Raw genomic sequence first — 21,246 nt, 5'->3', positions numbered from 1 at the left:
AGTTTTCTAATATGATCTAACAAAATAAGGAAAGCTTTTACTCAAGCTTGATATTGACTAAGTAGAGATTCAGTTTTATCCTTTTGGGACATCTTTGGTTGCTATTCTGGCATTTCTTCAGTCATTTTGTCAGAATGGGTAGTTCAGAGTTATTAGCAGGCTCCTTTTTGTGTCAGAATGTTCAGGGTTCAGGCACAATGTTAGGTGATCTCTTCTGCTCAGAGGTAAAAAGTGAAGCAAAATTAATCTTCAGTTTCAGACAGGTCTGGATGTCCAGCTCAATAGAGAAGTGCAGATCTGACTAATTCCTTGAAAGGTTTGGGAAAGGTGCATTTCTTTCGATCTTTCTTTCCCAGTTTTTACAGCACACCTGTATACCTATTTATGAACAGCACCACAAATGCAAATGTTCCCTGTCATCCCACAGAACAAACTGAGGAGGTTGTGGAACTGCGTGTGTTTCTCAGTCAGCACTTTTACACAGATGTATGAGTCCAGATTTACAAAGGGCATATGTAGACTAATTTAATTTGGAAGGCTCATGGGAAAGTAATTCACAGTTCAGCCCTCTGCTCAAAGCAGGGCTAACATTAAAGTTGGATTCTATAATTGATCTAGGCAATCTGTTTCAGTGATAAACTCCTCCTAGTCTGGAATTTTCCTTGTTGCTACTTTGGACTGGTGCCTCTCGTCCTTTTGTATTTGTATTGCACCTCTGAGAATGCAGAAGCTGTTGCCAAATGTTCTTTAATCCCACTCCTTTTTACATTGTGAAAGATGTTGTCACACAGCATTATACTCCTGAAGTGAAGTGCCAAGATCTTGGCAAATGGAATTCATAAATCTGATAAATCTTCATAAATCTTTTATAAATAGAAAAAAAACAACCCCCACAATGGGATTTATGCTAGTGAGTAGAGACGAGCAAAAATGGCAGGAAGAAGTGATGTGTGAAAGCCTGGCTTTCATCCAGATGAATACAGCCACTTTCAATCCTGAAAGATGCATGTCTGTGTGTTGAGGCCCCCAAAAATACTCTTTAATATTAAGGTGTCTGTTACCTCAAGGTCTTTCTCTCCGTCTTTAGAATGCAGGTTTGAGACATGTAAGAGGCTATACTGTTTATTAATTGATCATCACACTATTAATAAACCAAATAACAGATTGATTACCTAAGAAATATACCACTATGAATCACTTACAGTTCTATAATGCCTTACACCGTTGTTAATTGCATCCATATATTGAGTTCTATCCCTTTTTCTTATAAATTGCACCCAAATATTATTGAAGTATAGATCTGTAACACTTCACTTTAACCTCGCACACAAATTTACAGCTCCCACCTTTCAACTTCTCACTTCAAGTCTTTCGGATGTAGACACAGCCGAGAGTCCAGTGGGTTGCCTGAGGTAGCCAAACCTCCAGCCCCTTCCAGGAAGGATGGATGCTCTTGGCTTCTTTTCAGCGTGCTCCATCAAAAACCAGCCTTGGCATCTGATGATAATCTCTCCGTCTTCTGCAGAGAACCTGCCTTGTTACAGATCCAGTATTCTGGCTTACAGTGTTGGTCCTCCCTTAGGTTAGGACCAGATATATTTCTATTCTTTGAAAAGAGGATTAAACATTAACTCAAATTTAAGGTGTGGGGTTTTGTTTTAGTTATATCTTGCACATACATTTGGAACTTCAGTAGTATTTGTTAAAGATCAATTCTACTACAAACAAGTAGTATTTATTAATGATATAACTTTTATGAGTTAAACTTTTACAAGACTTATGAAAATGTGTTTCTTTCTGTTTCTTTTAGTATCTCCTGAAGCAATTGGGTTCCTGTCTGCTGTTGGAGTGTTCATTATTCTCATGTTGCTACTTTTCCTATACATTAATAAGAAGATGTGTTTTGAAAATGTTAGTGGTTTTCCAGATCTTGATTCAGGATACACAACAAGAAAGAATTCGCAAGATAAACTTTGTAAGTATCTGAAATGCAGCGTACTAAACTTAATTATAAGAACACATATTTTTACAAGGATGTGTAGAAATACACAAATAATCACTTGACTCAAGTGATGAAAATACAGAATGTTGACTTTTCCCGTGACTGTGCAGTATGTGGGAAAGGCAGAAACCACAGTAATTCAACAGCTATATAACCAAAGAGTTGACATTTACTTCTTGGAAGATACTTCTCTTGCAGTATGAGAAGACTCTTGAATGTATTTTAAACATTCCATAATTGTGTACAATCAAATCTTCTCAAGTAAATTTGTGAATGGGATTATTTGTTTTTTGCTCAACCTGTTAAAATACTATTGGAGAAGGTCTTGCATTTACTCACCTGGAAAATTTGAGAGGTTTCCTTCCCCTCTACCTCTCTAAAAGGTGCAGTTAAATATTTTCAATTTTTTTGGAGACAAAGTTCCCCCCCAAAAAATGAAGTCTTCATGTTCCGAAATGCCTTACCTTATGTATCCTTACCAAAGACAATGGATATTTGGGGGTGAAGAAGTTTCCATAATGTGTGTTTTAGGGCAGCTATTATGTTAAAAGCTTGTTTTAGTGATGAAAGGATGTAATATAAATGTCTCACAACTTCTTCTTTGCAGGTTAGAATTAAACCCCCATATTTCCACCTCACACAGTTGTCTTATTTTTGAAAGTAATGAGTTCTGTAATGGCTAGTTGATGCTGCAGTTGATGAACGACTATGGTTTTGCTGATTCATTTCAAGACACTTAGCTGCTTTCTTATTATTTTCAATGCATGTTGAGTGGAAAAGGCAAAGCTGCAACTTCCTCTGGTGAGTGCGGGGAGTTTGAGTTAGGAAGAGCAAGTAGCTCTGAAATTGAACATGGAGAAATAGAGTTGATCTGTTCGTGAAACGGAGAACATCTCGGTGTCAAAAGTTGCTGCTGAACAGGTTGGACAAATGGCGTTTTTCAGAAACCTCCAGCAAAATCTGAGCCTTCCCTCTGTGTCTTCTCTGGTTGACACACTTAGCAATGCTGTGGATGATCTGACCAGTGCTGTGGGAGAGGTCAGCTACAGTGTAGCTGATTCAGTAACAGAGCAAGTAACAAACATGATAAATGGCCTTCGTGCAGAAGGTGAAAGCTCCAAAACACAGAATGATAAACCTGTGGAAGGCAAAGAGGAACATACACCATCATTAACTCATTCTCAGGAAATTCATGTGAAAGCGAAGAGAGGTATTGCAGAACATAAAGAGACTCATTGCTCTAATTCATTAGATTTTGTAAAAAAAGATATGGGTCAGGATGGAGTATCTGACCATGGCATGGACAAAAACCAGTGCAAGTTAAAAGGCACAGATAGTAATAATCATTTAAGTGATACAGAAGTATCTCAGGATTTGAAGACTGTAGGAGGACCTTTTAAAAGGGAAGCGGTAGGAGGAAAGGAGTGTTTTGTAAATGATAAGTACTTAAAGAATAATAACCTGAAAAGTAATAAATGTACTATGGAACAATCCATTGAGGAGCAAGGTAATTCCCTACATGCAGTATCAGATAATTCTCAGACCCACTCGAATAGAAAAATCAAACCACGGTCCCCTGGAGCTGATGCTAAAGATTCTGACAAAGTGCACAGTGTGAATGTGCCCCAAGATTCAGAAACGAAACGTGAAGTACAGAAGCAAAAATTATCAGACTCCAGCTTGAAGAAGATGCACAATGAGCAGCCCAATTGCATTAATGAAATCAAAGAAAAGCAGTCTGAAGCCTTTTTGGACAGAAAAGGAAAATCTCTATCAAAGGGTGAAGACAATGTGTCAACCCCAATTGCAAAAGAGGGTAAAAAGAAAAACTCAAAGAAATCAGAAAGAGAGATGTGTAATAAGAAGACAGCAGGAAAAGGTGAGGAGTCCATCAGCAAACTGCATTCTTCAACCTTTCCTGAAACTTCTGATACTTACTACTTTCTTCCCCTAATTTACACATCTAATAATAGTGTTTCCTGTGGATGAATGTAGGTCTGTTTTGCCAGTGCTTCTTTCTCTAATTATGTTGATATTTCTTGGAAGTTAACTACTTTTTAAAGTGTTATTTAAAGGAGCTGGTTAATAAATGCCTTTCCTATGTTCTAACTTTTCTTTTTCTATATACAGTTTTTCTTCCGTTCTCTGCAGTGCCTTGTGTGGTTTCTGTTGAAAACTATGGATTAATACTGGAAGTGAACACTTGTTCTGACAAAGTGGTTTTTATTTTGTGTATTTTGAAAGCATTGCATAAGAAATAACTTCTGTTGCATTTACATCTTGGTAGATCTGCAGAACTTATTTCTGGGATATGCAAGATAAAAATTTCAAGATACCAAACTTAATAAGAAGAGGCAATTAAGTGATTTTAAGCATAGAAAGAACTGAATGAGGCTTGTCTTAAAGTTGCAGTCTTACAAAGAAAACCTGTGTATTGTTGATATGGATGCTGTGTGTGCTGTCTTCAACATCCAATCTTAAACAGTATGACAATGGAATAGCAATAGTAGTTTGTAAGTAACAAGTAAAAACCTTACGTTCTTACACAGTTGTTGTGCAGGCTGTGTAGTGAATTTTTAGAAAGCAACACAGGCTTTTCCGAAATGCTGTTTCTGTAGAGAAATGAATGGTTTTGTAATACAAAGGGGGTTTTAATTTGGTTTAAGAGGTGGTTTCCATGTTTGTACGATAAACTGTGATCTTATCTGCTATTTCTTCATGTAATACAGTATTTGTGAAGTACATTTTTTCCTTGTGTGTTTCAGAAACTGGGGGTTGGACTAAATGACCTTGAAGGTCCCTTCTGATCCACGATATTCTATGATTCCATATTCTCGTATCAAAAATGGCATTTTTCATCCCATAATAAGCAAATGAGTAGCTTTCAATAGGTTAATAATTACATACAACCTGTGTTAGCCAAGTAAAGGCAAATTTTTACTAACAACATGAGTTCTCTTAGGCAAGTTTCCAACTAAAATGACAAAATCAAAAGAGGAGAGGTGTAAAACCCTGAGGTTTTTTTTAGTCTGTAGGGAGCTGTTTTTCCCTAAGAAACATTTATATTGTTCATTTAAAAAATGCTTTCATGGATAGCTTGTGTTTTAACTTCAGTGAGGTTAAACTTAAGGTCTTGTTTCAGAACTTGGAATGATAGTACACATCCTTCTTCTTTTTTTTATGCTAGGAACTGGAGAAAAAATACCTGGTATCACTGAGATCTTCTGAATGCTTACAAATGTCAGTGCATTATTAGAGACAGAACTTTTAGCACTTCTTTCAAACATGTTGCTACCCTGTTTTATACTATTCCATTCTTTATGCAGACTTATTCATGAACCTAATTTCATACTCGTGAATACATTTTTTTGTCATGATAAATAATGCATCTAATACTGATGGCACTAGATTTTATGTCTGGCACTGGATTTTATTCCTGCTATGCCCTGCTGTAATTGTAGTTGTGGAAATCTGTAGAAGTTTCCTAGGTAGCAGGTTTCAACCTGTTGAAGGCCATATGAGATACAGGATTTCACTCTTCTAGCAGCAAAGGAGGCTTCTTTTTCTGGGCAGTTTCTTGCAGTGAATCTGGTAGCCAGAGAATAAATCCTACTTGGTGTGATATTTTCAATAAGTGATCAGTGGAATTGCACTTGCTTTGTAGTCATCCATGCAATGGGAAGAACCATATCTGTTACGCTTAAATTCAAGTTGATAGCCTAGAGTTGAAAGATCTAGTTGCTCTTTTAAGTCACCAGTTTTCCTATAAAGACTAAATTAGGATTACATACACATTGCATGTAGAACTGGTAGCACCATCTGCAGTTGAGGTTTCCTGACGCTTTCCATTTCAAGACTGTATTTTCAGCTTCCTAAAGCTATTTGCCAAATTTGAAATAGTTGGGATGAAATTTGGCATGTTTTCTGTCTGAGATCCTTTTCTTGGTGGGGTTTTCTGGGCTTTTTTGTTTGTAAATCTTTAACTGTTTCCAGGAATAGAATATGGGATAAGCATGCTGGTTATCAGGGTAAAAAATAAGTAGATTTCACGTCTGCTTCACTAAGATGCTGTGACACCTTTGTGTGTTGGAATATGTACTTGAAATGTGGGAGAGCACTTCTCCCATGTCAGAGATGCCCATGTTCTTCTAAGAAAAAAACATGAGTTTGACCAAGTTGTAAATCTTTGGAAACTTTGCTGTTTGAAAAGCAGAGTAAACACTTGTTATAATTTGCTTATTATATTCACTGACTGTTCCATTTGCACTCATATGCTTCATTGTAGGAGTGGAAGAACAGAGTAGGTCTTATCCTGCTTTATGATACATAGTTACTGAAGGACACTGGAAGTTTGAACAGAAGAGTTAAGAATAAACATGACTTATGTGAGGACACAAACTTCCTGAACAAATGTGACACGATGCAAGTGGTAGACTGGGAATTTGAAGTAGGCTGGGTGACAGCTATGAAGAGAACTGGTAACATTATCTGAAGGTGGAGAGACTAAGGGTGAAAGACTAAGGTTACACAAGTAGTTGGTTAGGTGCAAGTAAACAGGATTTGTGATTGAATAGACAAGGAGAATAAAGAGGAAGTCCCTGTAAGAGACCTAAAGTGGGTGCTTGGAGCAGGAACTTGGAGTATGGGGCCAGGAGGCGTGAACTTAGGATAAGATTCTACTCATATAAGTATAATTTTGCAAAACATGTTTTACCTAAACTTGCAGCATAGGCTTTTCTTTGTGAATACAGGGGAGAAGTAGACCTCAGTGGGAAGTGATTTTACTCATCTACTCTAGAGGCTTCCCTAAAAGTGGGAAGGACCTCTGTAGCAGGAAGAGGCAAACCCTTGGCTAGATGGCTGCCGTAGGTTGAGTTACTTAACTTTTAAATGGCTGTATTATGAACAAGCTGAATTCCTCCTTTACTTGAAATATCCAAGCAGGGGAGTGAGACTGGCTGGGCATGAAGGAGGAGACTAATGGGAGCGGAAATGCAGAACTAGAGCTAAGGACAGGGACTAGGCAGGTGACATAAATGCAGAGAGGGGAGAAGTGATTGAGCATGGCTGGATAACATGTTAGGCAATACTCCCTTGCAGAATCAGGAGCTGAAAAACAGCATTATGGGCCTCTCAGGGCTCTGCTGGTAGTGGAAATCCATTGGCAAATTGTATACCATAGGTTGGCTCCCAGAGTAGTGGCAATGCTGACCTTTAGTGAGTTTACATGAACTCTTTGTAATTCCTGTTAGAGTTTGAGATCTACAGAACCTCTGCATGGCATGTTAAATTTGGACAGAATCTATTTGAGGTTTGGAAAAGGGAGGAGGAAACTTTTCTTTTACAGAAATAAAACTGCAGCTGAATCTTTGACTTGTGGGAGGAAGTCATACTTGAGATGTAGTCGGAAAAAGTTGGCAGCAGGAGTGGGCATTACGGAGCAGGTATCAAAGAATTAACTAGATTGATTCTTCTGTGCAATTTTTGCTGTTGCCACATGTCAGCAATGAGAATCTGCATTAATGTCAGTTATTGAACAAGTGGCTGTTTATTGTAAGTTAAATAATGTTGTGCATGAAAACATCTTTTATGAGCATATTCCCATTTGTTACTGTGAGTTTAAGCACTACTGACATAAATATCCTAAGATGACATTGTTGTAGGCTTCTCTTTGTCAATCAGTTTCATTTCTATGTTGCATGCTGGCAGCAAAAATCAGCTGGGAATGGAGGATCAGGAGCTGCCTTTTTGATATGTTAGGTATCCAAATGTAATGTTGGATAGTGTTGGATTTCCTTTACATAAAAGTATTTTAAGCATTTTCTTACTTAATGAAAGGTTTCAAGAATTTGAGTGTGTGCTGCCTTACATAAATTGATCCATTTTCTCTTGAATAAGTTTTAGAATGTTTTTGGGGGGCTTAATGAATTTCCAGGTTTTCTAGAAAACAAAAATAGCTCTCACCAACTACAGAATCACATAATACTTGTAATTACAACAAGATGATCTTTCTAAAATATTACAGAAATTTTAATTGAAATAGCTTAAATATCTTCAGTTATAACCTTTTATGGTTATTTTCTTGTATTCTGTTTTGAGCTGTAGTCGATTTGCTTTATTTTATTCAAACAGACAACTCTTATATGAGTAAAGACCAGCATGGTTCATCATCTGAGAGTGAAGATGAAGCACTGGGTAAATATCATGAGGCCTTGTCTAGAACCCAGAGTTCCAGGCTGCCAGTGGTGGATGGCAGACAGCAAAAAAACTATGTATGGGAAACCAGACAAAAGTATAGTCCCCTGTCTGCAGAATATGATGGATACAGTAGTGAAGCCTCAATAGATGAAGGTAAGAGTGATTTAAAAGCATTCCTTTTATTCCAAATTTCAGAATTATGTTCTGGATAAGTAAGTCCTAGAGACAAGTACAGCTTGACTTGTAAATAGTCAATGTCTGTAAGAAATATCCAGATACCTTTTATATTTGTGCATGCTCAAAACAAAAACAAATAGCAGAGACTTGTGCATTCTTCCAGGAATACTGCAAGTGATGTAGTACCTTGTTAATGAAGTTTTATACAATTTTATCATCAGTAATTCTCTTTTTGGGGGAATTTAAAGTGTTTTTGATTTAGGAAGGAAATATGGCAACTCTTGATGAATTTTGTGGTATTATAAATACAAAGAAGACCTGTTGTTCATCTATTAATAAGCTGTCATCACAGCAGAGTAACTGGATTTGGTTATGGGTTACAGTGCACATGGTCCTTGCAGTGTGTATTACTGAAATGTTCTGTATCTGTTCTTCTTTTGCAATCACAGGAAGAAATTATTACAAAGATTAGATTAATATCTTTTTTTCCATGGTGTTAATAGGTGGATGTAAACTCTGGCTGTTTCCTTTGTGGTATATATTTCTAGATTTTAAGTTAGGGTGACAATCTGATATAGAGGCTGAGAATTCTGCTGTCAGTATTTTGTCAATATGCTTTCTGTGCTTGAAAATGTGTGAGAACTGTGTCTGTGGCCATTTTCTAGGATGAAAAGTGAGCTCTTGTTACATAAAAGTCAGATTCTGGTATAGATGCTGTGTTACAGTGAAATATTTGTTGGTCTCCTTTTAATATGTTAAAATGCAAAGGTTTTTTACTAATTGATATTTTCATGTAATATGATACATGTAATCAGAAGATACCTGTCCTTAAATGTTCTATGCAGTCTAGAAGTGCTTGAAAATGTCAAAGTTTCTACTATGTCATGTAGTAAAATGATATAAAAGTCTGTTTGCCACTGACATTTGCAATCAGTGCATGCTCACTCATGATTGCAAGTTAAGACACAAAAGATATGAAAGCCGTAATTGAAGTTGCAGAGTAAGGGGATTATTTTCTGATCATCAGAAATCTTAATTCTTTCCTTAGCTTGTTAGGAGGGCTGGGAGTCTGAGTTCCAGCAAATAGGGAAGGAGGTGCAGAGGTGAGAGCAGGTGGTAAGATCTGATCCTTGGACAAGGATCTGTGATGAACAAGGACAAGAAGGAAGAAGGATAGCCAAAGTATCATGTTTGGGTTTTGTATCTACTGAGATCTATCAACAGCCCTATTGGGGTAATATGAAAGATACTACTTTTTGTATGGCTTATGTCACTGTTGGGAAAGAATGGTGATGTGTATTAATGGGAAATGGAAGACTCAGTCGTATTTATTAGCAAATAGTACCAGATTGAAATGATACAAGAAGAATACTTTCAGATACCCAGAATAGTGTATTTGTCTCTTTGCAGACTATTGAGGCTGGTTGTTGAAATAAGCACAGAATAATCTATGTTGGAAGGAACATGTGATATTCCTCTTTCCATTCCACAATTGCTCAGATTATTTTTTTCCCCTACCTAGTTCATCATCTCAGAGAAATGTTCCCAGTTCATCTGAGCTCTTTACTGTGAGAAGTAAGCTCCAAAGCTATTGTGCTAGCCTGTATCCAGGTTTTTGGTTTGTTTTAATAATTTTCTTCCTTATCATTCTCTCAGATTACCAAAATTCATAGTCGATGACTTTTATCCTCTTCTGGGGAATTAGTGACATGTTTTAGTGGTGAACTTGGCAGTCCTAGGGTAAAGGTTGGACTTAATGATCTTAAAGGTCTTTTCCAACCTGGTTGATTCTATGATGCTGTGAGAACTCCAGTCTGCAAATCTTGTAAGACCCCACTTGCAGCACTGTGTGCAGGGCTGGTGTCTACATAAGAAGGACACGGAGCTGCTAGAGCAAGTCCAGAGGAGGCCACGAGCATGATCAGGGGCTGGAGCACCTCCTGTATGGAGACAGGCTGAGAACATTGGGGCTGTTCAGCCTGGAGAAGAGAAGCTGCGTGGAGACCTCAGAGCAGCTGCCAGTGTCTGAAGGGGGCTACAAGGATGCTGCAGAGGGACTCTTCATCAGGGGCTGTAGTGATGGGAAAATGGGAGATGGGTTCAAACTGAACCAGGGGAAGTTCAGGTTAGATGTAAGGCAGAAGCTCTTCTCTGTGAGGGTGCTGAGGCGCTGGCACAGGGTGCCCAGAGGAGCTGTGGCTGCCCCATCCCTGGCAGTGTTCAAGGCCAGGTTGGACAGAGCAGTGGGTGACATGCTCTAGTGTGAGGTGTTAAGTCAGTTATACCTCATTGTAATTGATGATCTTAAGGTCTAGAACTAGATGATCTTAAGGTCCTTTCGAGCCCAAACTGTTCTATGATTCTAGGTCATAGTTATAATCTAAGACAAAATGACCCTGATGGCAAGTCCAAGTATTGCATCAGGAAATTTACAACTGTTTCCCTTCTCCTCCTCTTTCGTTTTTTCTTCTATTGCTAAAGATATCTGTTGCCAGCTGCTATCCCTTCTCAACGCTCTTTCCATTCAGGAAGCTGGCTGGATGTGAAACCCATTTTTGTATATGCACACACATACTCACTCTAAAATTAGTATGCAAATTAAATTTAGTATAATGAGAGAACATTCAGGGTTTGGAAAAAAGAAACCTTGCAAAGCAAAAACTATCAAAACATTCTAACTTAGAAACTTGTAAATTTTTAACCACATGCTTCTGCTTGCAAAAAGCTTTACTAATGTCAGTATTTTGCTTTTCCTGCTGCTTGTGAGAGCATTCTCTTCCCATGTTTTACAAGGAGTGGAAAATCAGCAGTGTTACTTATTTGATAGCCTACAATCATTGTACAGTGTTCTGCAAAATGCTTGCAAATCAGAGTGGTGATTTAGTCTCCTGTTTGTAATCCATTAATCTCAACAAAATTATGTCCAATACAATTAAAAAGAGTTTTGTTGTATTGGACACGGAAACAGATGAACAACCTATTATTTGTCGCTCTTCAGTGACCTGAAGGTGGCACAATAGAATAATTAGCGTTAGTACTTTTTGTGTTCCTAAATTATTTCAAACATGAAAGAAAGAATCTTTGCACAATGATAAAAATGTGTTAGAACAGAGGAAAAGATGGGAGTATGCTTCATTATGTTATGACCATTACAAAGGGAAAGCTGCTCAAACTAGAACTGTGACGAAAAGGGAAGGTGGAAAACACATGAAGAAAACCTGCAGTCAGAACTAAACGAGAGACTGGCTATCACTACCAAACAGTTCATGTATGTTCAGAGAAAGAGCTTACTGAACAACTGAGGTTAAAAACCTCTGATTCCAAAGGGAGAACGTCAACCCTATAGGTGTTTTCTAGGTATAACTTTACAATTCAAAGCTTTACTGTTCTTTGAACTTGCAGATTAAATCTGTAGAAGACTTGATGCCATAGGAATCCTGAAATCTTTCATTATGTACTTGGCTTTATGACTGTTGAATTATTTTTAATGGAAGTGTAAAGACAAATGATAGAACCATTTCTTGATTCTCTGTAGTGGAGGAGCAGCAAACAGTGTGTTCCTATGTACTTTATTTCATAGGAGAAACAATTGACAATACATGTGACTTAGTGTGCGTGCTTCTGTTTCCTCATATACTTTAGCATTTCTACTTCCAAGACTTAAACATTGCAGCTGTACTTCCCACTTAAGGCACCAGTCAGTCCCTATGGTGAGCAGGGCTTGATAGTGTTACAGTGAACACAGTCAAGATGAGAGGGCAGAATTCATTTTTATCTCTGTTTCCCCCCTGCTCATTGCTAGTCAGTCAGCCTCTGATGGTATAATTAAAAATTCCACCAAAGCTAGAGTAATATGATTTCATTTCCAGAAAAATCTATGTTATTTTCTCCTCAGCAGTTAATCTCTATCACACACTGTATCTTGCAACAATGTGCTATGTTTTCAAAGGAGCCAATAAGCAGTTTGACTAATAACTGTTTACTCTCTACTTCAGTCTTCACTCTTTAAATTTCTTTGTTCAGAGTGTCTGCACTTAACAGTGCCCACATAAAATTTAAGGAGACAAAAATACCATCTTGTCTTTATTAATAGATCCTGCAAGCTTTTCTTGCATTGCTAAAAACATGTATATTAATATGTTTGCATTACTAAGACCATAAAAATGTCTGATCGTATTATTTTAAGGTTCAGTTATTATCAATTAGATAATTAGTTTATTACATCTATTTTCTGGCTGCATGCCTCTAGAAATGCTTTATTCTGAAGCCTGAAAATGTGTGTGCTATGTTTTCACATCATTCTTTTCTCCTCTAGATGGCCATATTAATCTTTCTTTTCAGCGAATTTCTGTAGAACTGACATAGCATTTTGTAAGATGGTTTTAATAGTTAAATGAAGAAAGCAGTATCTTTTGTGGGGTTTGTTGATGTATTTTGATGATGGAATGTACTAGTAGCACTTCAGTTCAAAGAAATTCAGTGTTAAATTTTGCTTCACAAATACCTGTATATAACCACTGTCCGATCCACTTTATGTAACTTTTGCAGTGAGCTCCTCATGGACAAGTATAATTCCAGAGTCTCTCTAAAGGAAAAGCTAATTCATTAGAAAATCAAGATGATGACAGATGTCGTCATCAAAAATAAAATGGTTTAGAAGTGAGGTTTACACCTGAAATTTCCAACTCTTGCACAAATGACCCAAAACTGATAATTGCAGAAAAGAGAAACCTGTATAACTGCAGTATTTCTTGGTATGTGCATGTGGAGTTAATCCATTATCTGTGCTCAGACCCAGAGTTCTAGGGTCAGCCTAAAGTTTGAAATCTTATTTTTAGCAATAATATTCTTCGTGTTCTTTCTCATGCTGTCCAGTAACATATGGATACTTCCTGACATCTTTTTTCCTTTTCCCTAATACATATCCTGATAAAACTTTTTAATTTTTTATAGTGTGCATCCTACTTCTTCTATTAACTCAGTACCATTTCAAAGGCTATTATTACCTTATTGAATATGTAGTATTGCCTTTATGTGCTCCTATTATTTACAATATTTTGGAAGAGGGGATTAATATAGGCTCTGATATTACAGATCTGTTTCAGAAAATAAAGAACAAAAATCAGGGAAAAAACATACCAAAATAAAACCATGTTTCTGCTAACAAAGAGATTGAAATAGTGATCTAAATAAGGAAGTGTACAGCCTTTAAACTGAAAATCAGCGTATTTCATTATACTTTGATAATTGGAAATATTATTTAGCATCTATATTGTTGTGATCATACCTTCTTAATAACTTCAGTTTCCAAAAAGATGCACAATATGATGTTAAACTGGCCTCTTTGTCTCCAGTAGTGGCTGCTTCCTGAGCTTTAAAAATGCAGGCATTATACAGGCAAGTTGTGGTTTTGTTGTCTCTGAAACTTTCATAGTAAAGTACAACATATTTTCCTTAAGGAAGCAGTCCCTTAAATTACTAAAAATGGACATTTTTAAACTTAGGAATGTTGGGGTAAATATACTGAAATTCCATTTTGCAGGCAGACGTCAAAAGCTGTAGGTGGTTCTTTGCTTTTGAAATCAAGATTCTCTGAATCCCCTGAGAAAAGAATGATAGAATTGGGGAATAAAACAGTCTGCAATTTCATAGCTGATACGTGATTTTCTTAAAGCATGTCTTAGCCAATTCACCTCTTCCACAAGTCTGCAAAATTCCAGATTAGGAAGCAAGCAAGGGGGATTGGTCCCAATTCTGAGGCAAATTAAGTGACATCACGATGGAAAAAAGTAGTAAGCTCACTTGCTCACTTATCATACTTAATGTACTTTGTTTAGCTTTACTTTACCAGCTCAATACAACCACAGGTTCCATCTCCAGCCTATTTTAGAGTCTTTTTGTAACTCCTCAATTGATAAAGCCCCATGGCTGAAGACATGTTTGTTCAGAGGCTCTATTTCTGAGATTGGCCCAAGTGCCTTACATTTCACAAGGTTTTTTGGAAACATATGGAAGCACTAAAAGACTGCAGTGAGAAAACATAAGTTGTCTTAAATGAGAATCTGCTGCTCTAGCAGGCATATGCTACTGGATTTTATCCATCTTTTCCATATTGTGAAGGTAGAGTATGATGTTATTTTTGTAGTTTATCTTCTCCACTTTTATTCTTCTCTAGGCTTTCGGCACTTTATGTTGATGTGTCTGTTGGACATATGTTTGCCTTGCTCCTCAGTGTCAATCTTTGCACGTGAAAGCGACTGTTCTTCTGGAATCTCTTGGAGCTGATTCTTTATGCAGTTTTTTGCCTTTTCTTTCTCTCTGGTTAGGTTTCATGTCTTGGGAAAAGTCTCTTCACTGAACTCCTTGAAATATACATAGAGATTTTCTTTCAATATCTTCCCAACATAAACACCAAAAGCTCTTTCATAAGCGCCTCAAAACTGGTATACAGCTGAATCTTCCCAGTTTGTTAAAGAAACCTGGGGCAGTTTTGCTCAGTAAATACCTTCTGTAAAGCAGGGTCCTACTTCTTCAGACTTGTTAAGGTAAGGTGAAAGCCACTGGACAGGCTGAGAGAGGAAGAATGGATTACTCAGTGAATCCCATGATATCCATGTGTTTTCCAGTTTAGTTTCTATCATTATTCCTTGCATATAAGCAGATCTATTTTCAAGCCATATGTGAGTGAAAACTTACTGTTTCAAAATTATAGACTGAGGGCCTCAGTTGTATTGTGTTCAGCCCACAAAGTTCTCTCAAAATTGGTCAATCTTCCTGTTCATTTCAGATGCAAAGAATTGCAGGCAAAGAAGATGGCTTATGTGGAGTAAGAACCCTGAGCTAGGATTCAGACTGGACGACTGAATACTAGATTGTAACTTTATTTTTTTTTCTCTTTTTCCTCTAATGTGCTTTAAAGAAAGAAGTTAGAAATAAGTGGAGAAGAGTGTTTAGGAAGAAGGTAGCCACCCATTTTTCTCTGATGTATCTTTTATCAGATTACCTGTGAGATTTCTCTGGTATAATACCTATTGGAAAAAAAAATACTCTTTTTGGCCTGCAGTTTTGGATAGGCCCAGGTCTTCAAATGGTACTTTCATCAAGATAGCTTGAAAGGGTCTTCAGTAAAGATGCTTAAGACAAGTCTTAAGTAATCCTCAGAGCAGTGTTTCCCAGACGTTTCAGAGTGTGTTTTGAAGGCTGAGTCATGTTACAGCTATGAAATATTCCAGATATTCATACTCTTGGATCTCAGCTGGTAATACTTGTGTACTATCAATTGATACAATTCTTGATGCACTTTTTTTTGAGAGATCTTGGGGAGAGAAAAAAGTTTGGGTTATTTTATGACAATATTTCTGTAGTTGATCCAGCTTCCTTATGCTTGTTTCCTATCACGTAGGCATCTACCCTTGACCCTTTTTATTTTAAGAGTAATTTAAAACCTTCATGTGGTAAAGGAGAAAGTGCAATGATGCCTGATTATGTGTATGCCTGCCTCCTATGTATTGGTAAATTGAAGTGATCTTCATTAGCTCCAAGCCCTTAAATATTGGAGAATTTCTTGTGGTTTGAAGCCCCTGGGGAGTGTGGTTGTTTAGTCCATTGCCATAGCAAGGGAATGTTTTAGGGATAGTTTTGTGCAGTAGAAAAGGTACTTCTGTAATTCGAGGATCTGCAGAATAGCGTCCAGAGCTAACTTGATTTCAAGGCCAGGCTGGACAGAGCCTTGGGCGACATAGTTTAGTGTGTGGTGTCCCTGCTCATGGCAGGGGGGGTGGAACTAGATGATCTTAAGGGCCTTTCCAACCCTAACTATTCTATGATTCTATGATTTGTCTTGCTTTCTACTTTATTTCTGTGATGTTGTGGTTTGGGTTTTTTTTGATGTGGTTAAAAATCAAGTCAACTGAGCATTGCAGAGGCAAAGGTGATATAAAGAGTAATTTTTGCTCTGTCTTTTATTCAGTTTTGCAGAATTCAGATCTTTGTGGTTTTTTTACTTCCCAAGAAAGCGTTACCCTTTGTCTTTTGAAAAGTTCCTGATAGCAAGGAAATTTTATGGCAATAATTCACATATTAGTCTATGATTGTGTTGTGGTTATGGTTCTTCACTTGCATGAATGGCAGTCAAGCACAGTGTTTATAAACACTGGACATCTGAAATGGACAGAATTCACAGATATGGGTAGAAAGTATCTATGTAATTCAGTGTTATTTTTGTAATTTTTCTTGAGGAATATTACAGAGGTGGCAAGAATAAACCTGGGATTTAAATGCAAAGGAGATCTGTGTCTGAGTTCAGACGCAGTTTGGAAGAGAATGGATTTACATTGGGAAGTTGAGTTTAAAAGCCAGATAGTTGACATCAAAGTTGTGCACAATCTTGTCAACTGAAGGAAGCACATGAAAGTGCTTGGTAGAATGAACAATACTGAAATCATGGACTTACTCCATGATTAGCAGCAAAGGTACTGGAAAAAGATGTTGTTAAATCATGCATGTCATCTAATGCTGAGAGAAGAAAACTAGTAACAGAACTCAAAGTCAGTAATGATGCTAAGATTTTCAACAGGAGAATTCCTTTTCCAGCTAGATCAACTCCAGAGAGAAGGAAAAACTGTCCTCCGATGGGAAAAGCTTTTTTTTCCTGATGTGCACAAGTGAGCAAAGCAATGTCACAAATTAGGTTCCTCCTGCCAGCATTCTGAAGTCTTTGAAGAAATACCCTTTGCATTGATGTGAAGGCTTTGAAGAAAGTCACCCTTAGCAATTTGATGTCTCTGAAGTGATGTAGATCATACATTAATAATTACAGGAAAGTTTCCATTTTGTTGTAAACTTACTATTTTCATAAGTCTCTCTTCTATTTGAATCTGGAATTCATGGAAGGATCAAGATCTGTCAATAGCTAGGAAGAGTTCACATAGATATTTGTGGCTGAAATAGTTCCTTGTGGCATTGTATTTGATATAGTTGTTCTATATAACATCTACCTAACATCTACCTAAGTGATTTTTTGTATGAACACAAGGCATAGTACTGTATCAGCAGAAAAGATCACTTCCTTGATGAACCTAGTGCTTTTGCTGATTTAGAATGTTCACATTGAAAACTGGCTATTTCTTATACTATCATGATCTAAAAACTATGAGGTATAGGCATTCTTTTTTCTTTATATTATAGTATAATGTGGTGATACAGGGGAGCTGTTTCTTTCATCTTTATGCATGTACACCCTAAGACATGACTAGTTCTTAAAGAGTCTCACAGAATAGACAGAAGAAGGTAGCTTTTGGTCATCTTAACCCTAATCTCAGAGATCCTGTGGCTCTATCATGGATGAAGTGACTGAGAAATAGGACTGAACAGTAGACTGGAAACCTCTCAGTAGACATTTTTAGGTGCATCTGAAAAGAGGAATTTTACCCTGCATAGACCCAGTACTCAACTGCTACTTGGTCAGCAGAATGGAGCAGTGCTTGATACATAAATATGAGAATTAAAAACATTATTATAACTTTACGTAAGAATATTACAGAAGAACAATTTATCAATTCTTCCTCCATAGTGCCTGTGGATAAATGGACAGTTCTTACTACCTTTGAAGGTTAAAGTCAAAAGATTTTTAACTCTAGAGACTTGTGTTTGTCTCCCAATTGTGCTTTTTTCCCCTAGGTTGAAGACCGGTTACCATTAGGACTGGGTTTTATAATCTGATCACATTCCATTTTAACTATTTCTTTGGTAGCAGTAATTGTAGATTCTTTTCCTTATGCATATGTATCAATTTCATAGACACGCTGTAACTCTATCATAAGTATTCTCTTGGAACTATTTAATGAATATTCTGTCCTTGTACAAGATGAACAATGTTACCAATTGTAGCTAATAATTTTATTGTTAGGATGACTATTTTCAGAGCTACTTCAACTGTGTGTATCATTTATTGGGATTGTATCATATCCAAGTAAACAAAATGAAATTGTGTCTGTAGCTTCTGTGGAGGCAAAGATCTGTCTTCATTTTTATTTTCTTATTCAAGTAACTCTTACATGCGACTTAAACACTTTTGTATTATAAAGTTATCCTAACTTTTAGGAATTACTGGATATTTTCCTTGGGGGAAAGGGACAGCATGATTTGTTATATTATACAACTTGATGTCCTTTCTTTGGGAGTGTTCTTTTGGTTTGGGGTGTTTTGGGGAGGGAGGGACAACTGGGGTGGGTGTTTTGTTTCCAATTACCTTTCCTCCACTGTTTTTACAAATAAGCTGGAAATAGTCCTTAGCTAGTATAATTGCCATGCTTCTGGTCATTTCAACGTGGCTGAAGGTAATCTGTGCTGTGATGGAATCATGGTCTCATGAAAGCACATAGGAAAACTCATAGGGAAGATGATTCTATTATGGAAATACTGATTCTGGTCCTTAGAGAGAAGCTAGCAGACACACGTAACTGGGTGTAAGATTTTGTGGGGAGTCACCTATGCCCAATTCAATTACAGCTTGATCTTTGAATTTGTAAATATGAAATCCTGCTACATTGACCTTCCACACCACTTAATGTTCTTCCAGCAAGTGGGTTTATATATATATTTGTACACGTTGCTTAAAAAAAAATACCCAGCTTTCTACTGGAAACCTTTGCACTCAGTCTTGTTGAACCAGTCTAAATTTTGTACTTAAGAGTGTTTTTCAGTTATTGTGATTTCTATTTGTTTTAATTTTTAAAGAAGATTTATGACATTCCGTTGCAAATATATCAATTTGTCAGATAAAGGTTAAAAATTAGATACATTTTATTCATGTTAAAGTCACACCCAGCTTATTTAAAGGCAGCTTTGACTTAGAGTTGCAAGCCTGAGGATATTGATTTGAATTATGCATGACTGTCTGGTATGCAGTTCCATTAGCCTGCTGGATGGATAACGTAAACATGTTCAGAATTTTAAGTATCCTATATGAGCAGCAGGTTAAAAATAGAGCTGATAAGAGCATGTATATCTGAAAAATCCAAATCTTGGAGAAGGGAACTACAAAAGGTTCATCTCTTCAAGAGGCTGACTTCAGGTGTGATGTTCTTTTCTTTGAAAATGCTCAGCCTGAACAAACACAGCTCAGGTGCATGACTTGACACGATTGCTCTTGTTTACTACAGAGAGTTGACGTCTGTACCAGAAAACACACTTGGAACTGAAAGGTCAGGGCCAACTCTGCATCTTTCGGTGTAGAAAGAGATGCAGCGTCTATTCCTGCTTAAATTGGTCAAGATTAGAGGGATTAGAGTAATCACTTCATATCTTCGGGGGATTTTGTTTACTTGATTTTACTGAAACTTTCTGTGGCTTCCAGTATCTCACAGTTCCTGTTACTGTCATATCTGATCTGTTGTTTGCTTATCACTGTATTTTAGCAGTCTGTAGTTTAGTAGTAGTACGTGTAATGACTTCTGAAAGTTGGCTTTTAAGTCCTCAGCACTAAAACCATCATGTTGGTAAGAGGTAAAACAGGTAGCATTAACGTGTAATGACTTCTGAAAGTTGGCTTTTAAATCCTCAGCACTAAAACCACCATGTTGGTAAGAGGTAAAACAGGTAGCATTTTTTAGAATTTTGTCCAAGTTCCTGTGAATCTTTATAGAAATCTTTATAGAAAAGAAGAGAACTCTGAAATGAGAAGTACAGTGCCAGCTATGCTACCTTTATTAAGACTGATGATACTTCGAAGCATTTCTGCTGCGTATGTAGCCTTTGTGTCAATTTGATGAGCTGAGTGAAAATCAAAAGTCTGGTATAGAAATAGTCATATGACAATTTGCAAGTAAACGTTCTTGAAGATGATGGCAGTGTTCAAGGCCAGGTTGGACAGAGCCTTGGGTGACCTGGTCTCATGTGAGGTGTCACGGACCATGGCACGTGGTTGGAACTGGATGATCTTAATGTCCTTTCCAACCCAAATTAGTCTGTGATTCTATGAAGTTGATTTTACTGCTCTGGTATCTTTCTGTTTTTCTTTTCCTGTCAGATCTTGGATCATTAACTGTATGTCCACACAATATTTGGCCAATAGATAACTCTTGAGTAGATCTGGTGTCATTTAAAAAGCTGTTTCAAGTTGATGGTCATTTTCCCTTGTAACTGAGGAATCTGTTAAGAGACCAGTGTCTAGTGCTCTCCTTCAGAGAAACTCATCACCCTGTTTCATGATAGTTGTTGTCTTTGACTGTTATCAGAGCAAAATTCCTTTCACTGGCAATGAGAACCACTGGTCTGAATTGTCTACTTTTTCTGGTGCCTTTTCCTTCATGTTAACAAGATGGCGCTGTAAAAGCAGAAGATCTCTGGAAATAAAACCAGTAGTTATCGTAAGTGTTAAAGGCAATCTTTGGCCTCAAGAGATGTAAGGAACAACAGTGACAATTTCCAGACAACTTGGATAGTCTGTGAAGGAAGAACTTAAGAACCCTTTTATGAAGGATGGTATCAGTGGTGGTTACTTCTTAAAGAATGCTAGTGTGCACTTGAATTCTTCTCAGAGAGGAATGGAGGATCTCGTGTGTGCTTTTGTGCACAGTGCAGATAATACAGGAGAATATTATACAGAGGAGAAATTATTGTATGTGTAATGGTGAATGTAATGGCAAGAGTACAGAGCCATTGTGTAAATGTCTTCACTCTTCCAGATGCTCAGGGTTTTTTTGTAGTGGTTCCAACATGAAGCTATAGAATTAGTAATATTTTGATAATACAGATGACTTACCATAAATACCACAATGTAGCAGTTAATTTTGAGTTCCTTTTCATTGTTCTCTAGCTTCCAGTTACTTTTAAAAGAAATTTGGGGGGGGGGGGGGGGGGGGGGGAAG

At 37.2% G+C, this 21,246-nt stretch overlaps 1 protein-coding gene across 2 annotated transcripts in view; it reads left to right on the top strand.

Annotated features, from left to right (window-relative positions):
* The first annotated feature begins 1,818 nt into the window (after positions 1-1,818).
* SYT14 (synaptotagmin XIV) overlaps positions 1,819-21,246 on the top strand; it is a 56,624-nt gene continuing 37,196 nt past the window's right edge. For both annotated transcript variants that reach the window (XM_010014745.1, XM_010014744.1), the window contains exons 1-2: positions 1,819-1,975; positions 8,135-8,353. In XM_010014745.1, coding sequence (XP_010013047.1) covers positions 1,864-1,975; positions 8,135-8,353 — 331 coding nt within the window. In that variant the 5' untranslated portion in view covers positions 1,819-1,863. The remainder of the gene's footprint in view (positions 1,976-8,134; positions 8,354-21,246) is intronic.

Source organism: Nestor notabilis, unplaced genomic scaffold (assembly GCF_000696875.1).
Source record: "Nestor notabilis isolate BGI_N333 unplaced genomic scaffold, ASM69687v1 scaffold12285, whole genome shotgun sequence".
NCBI classification, from domain to species: domain Eukaryota; kingdom Metazoa; phylum Chordata; class Aves; order Psittaciformes; family Psittacidae; genus Nestor; species Nestor notabilis.
This window is presented reverse-complemented; position numbering and strand designations above follow the sequence as displayed.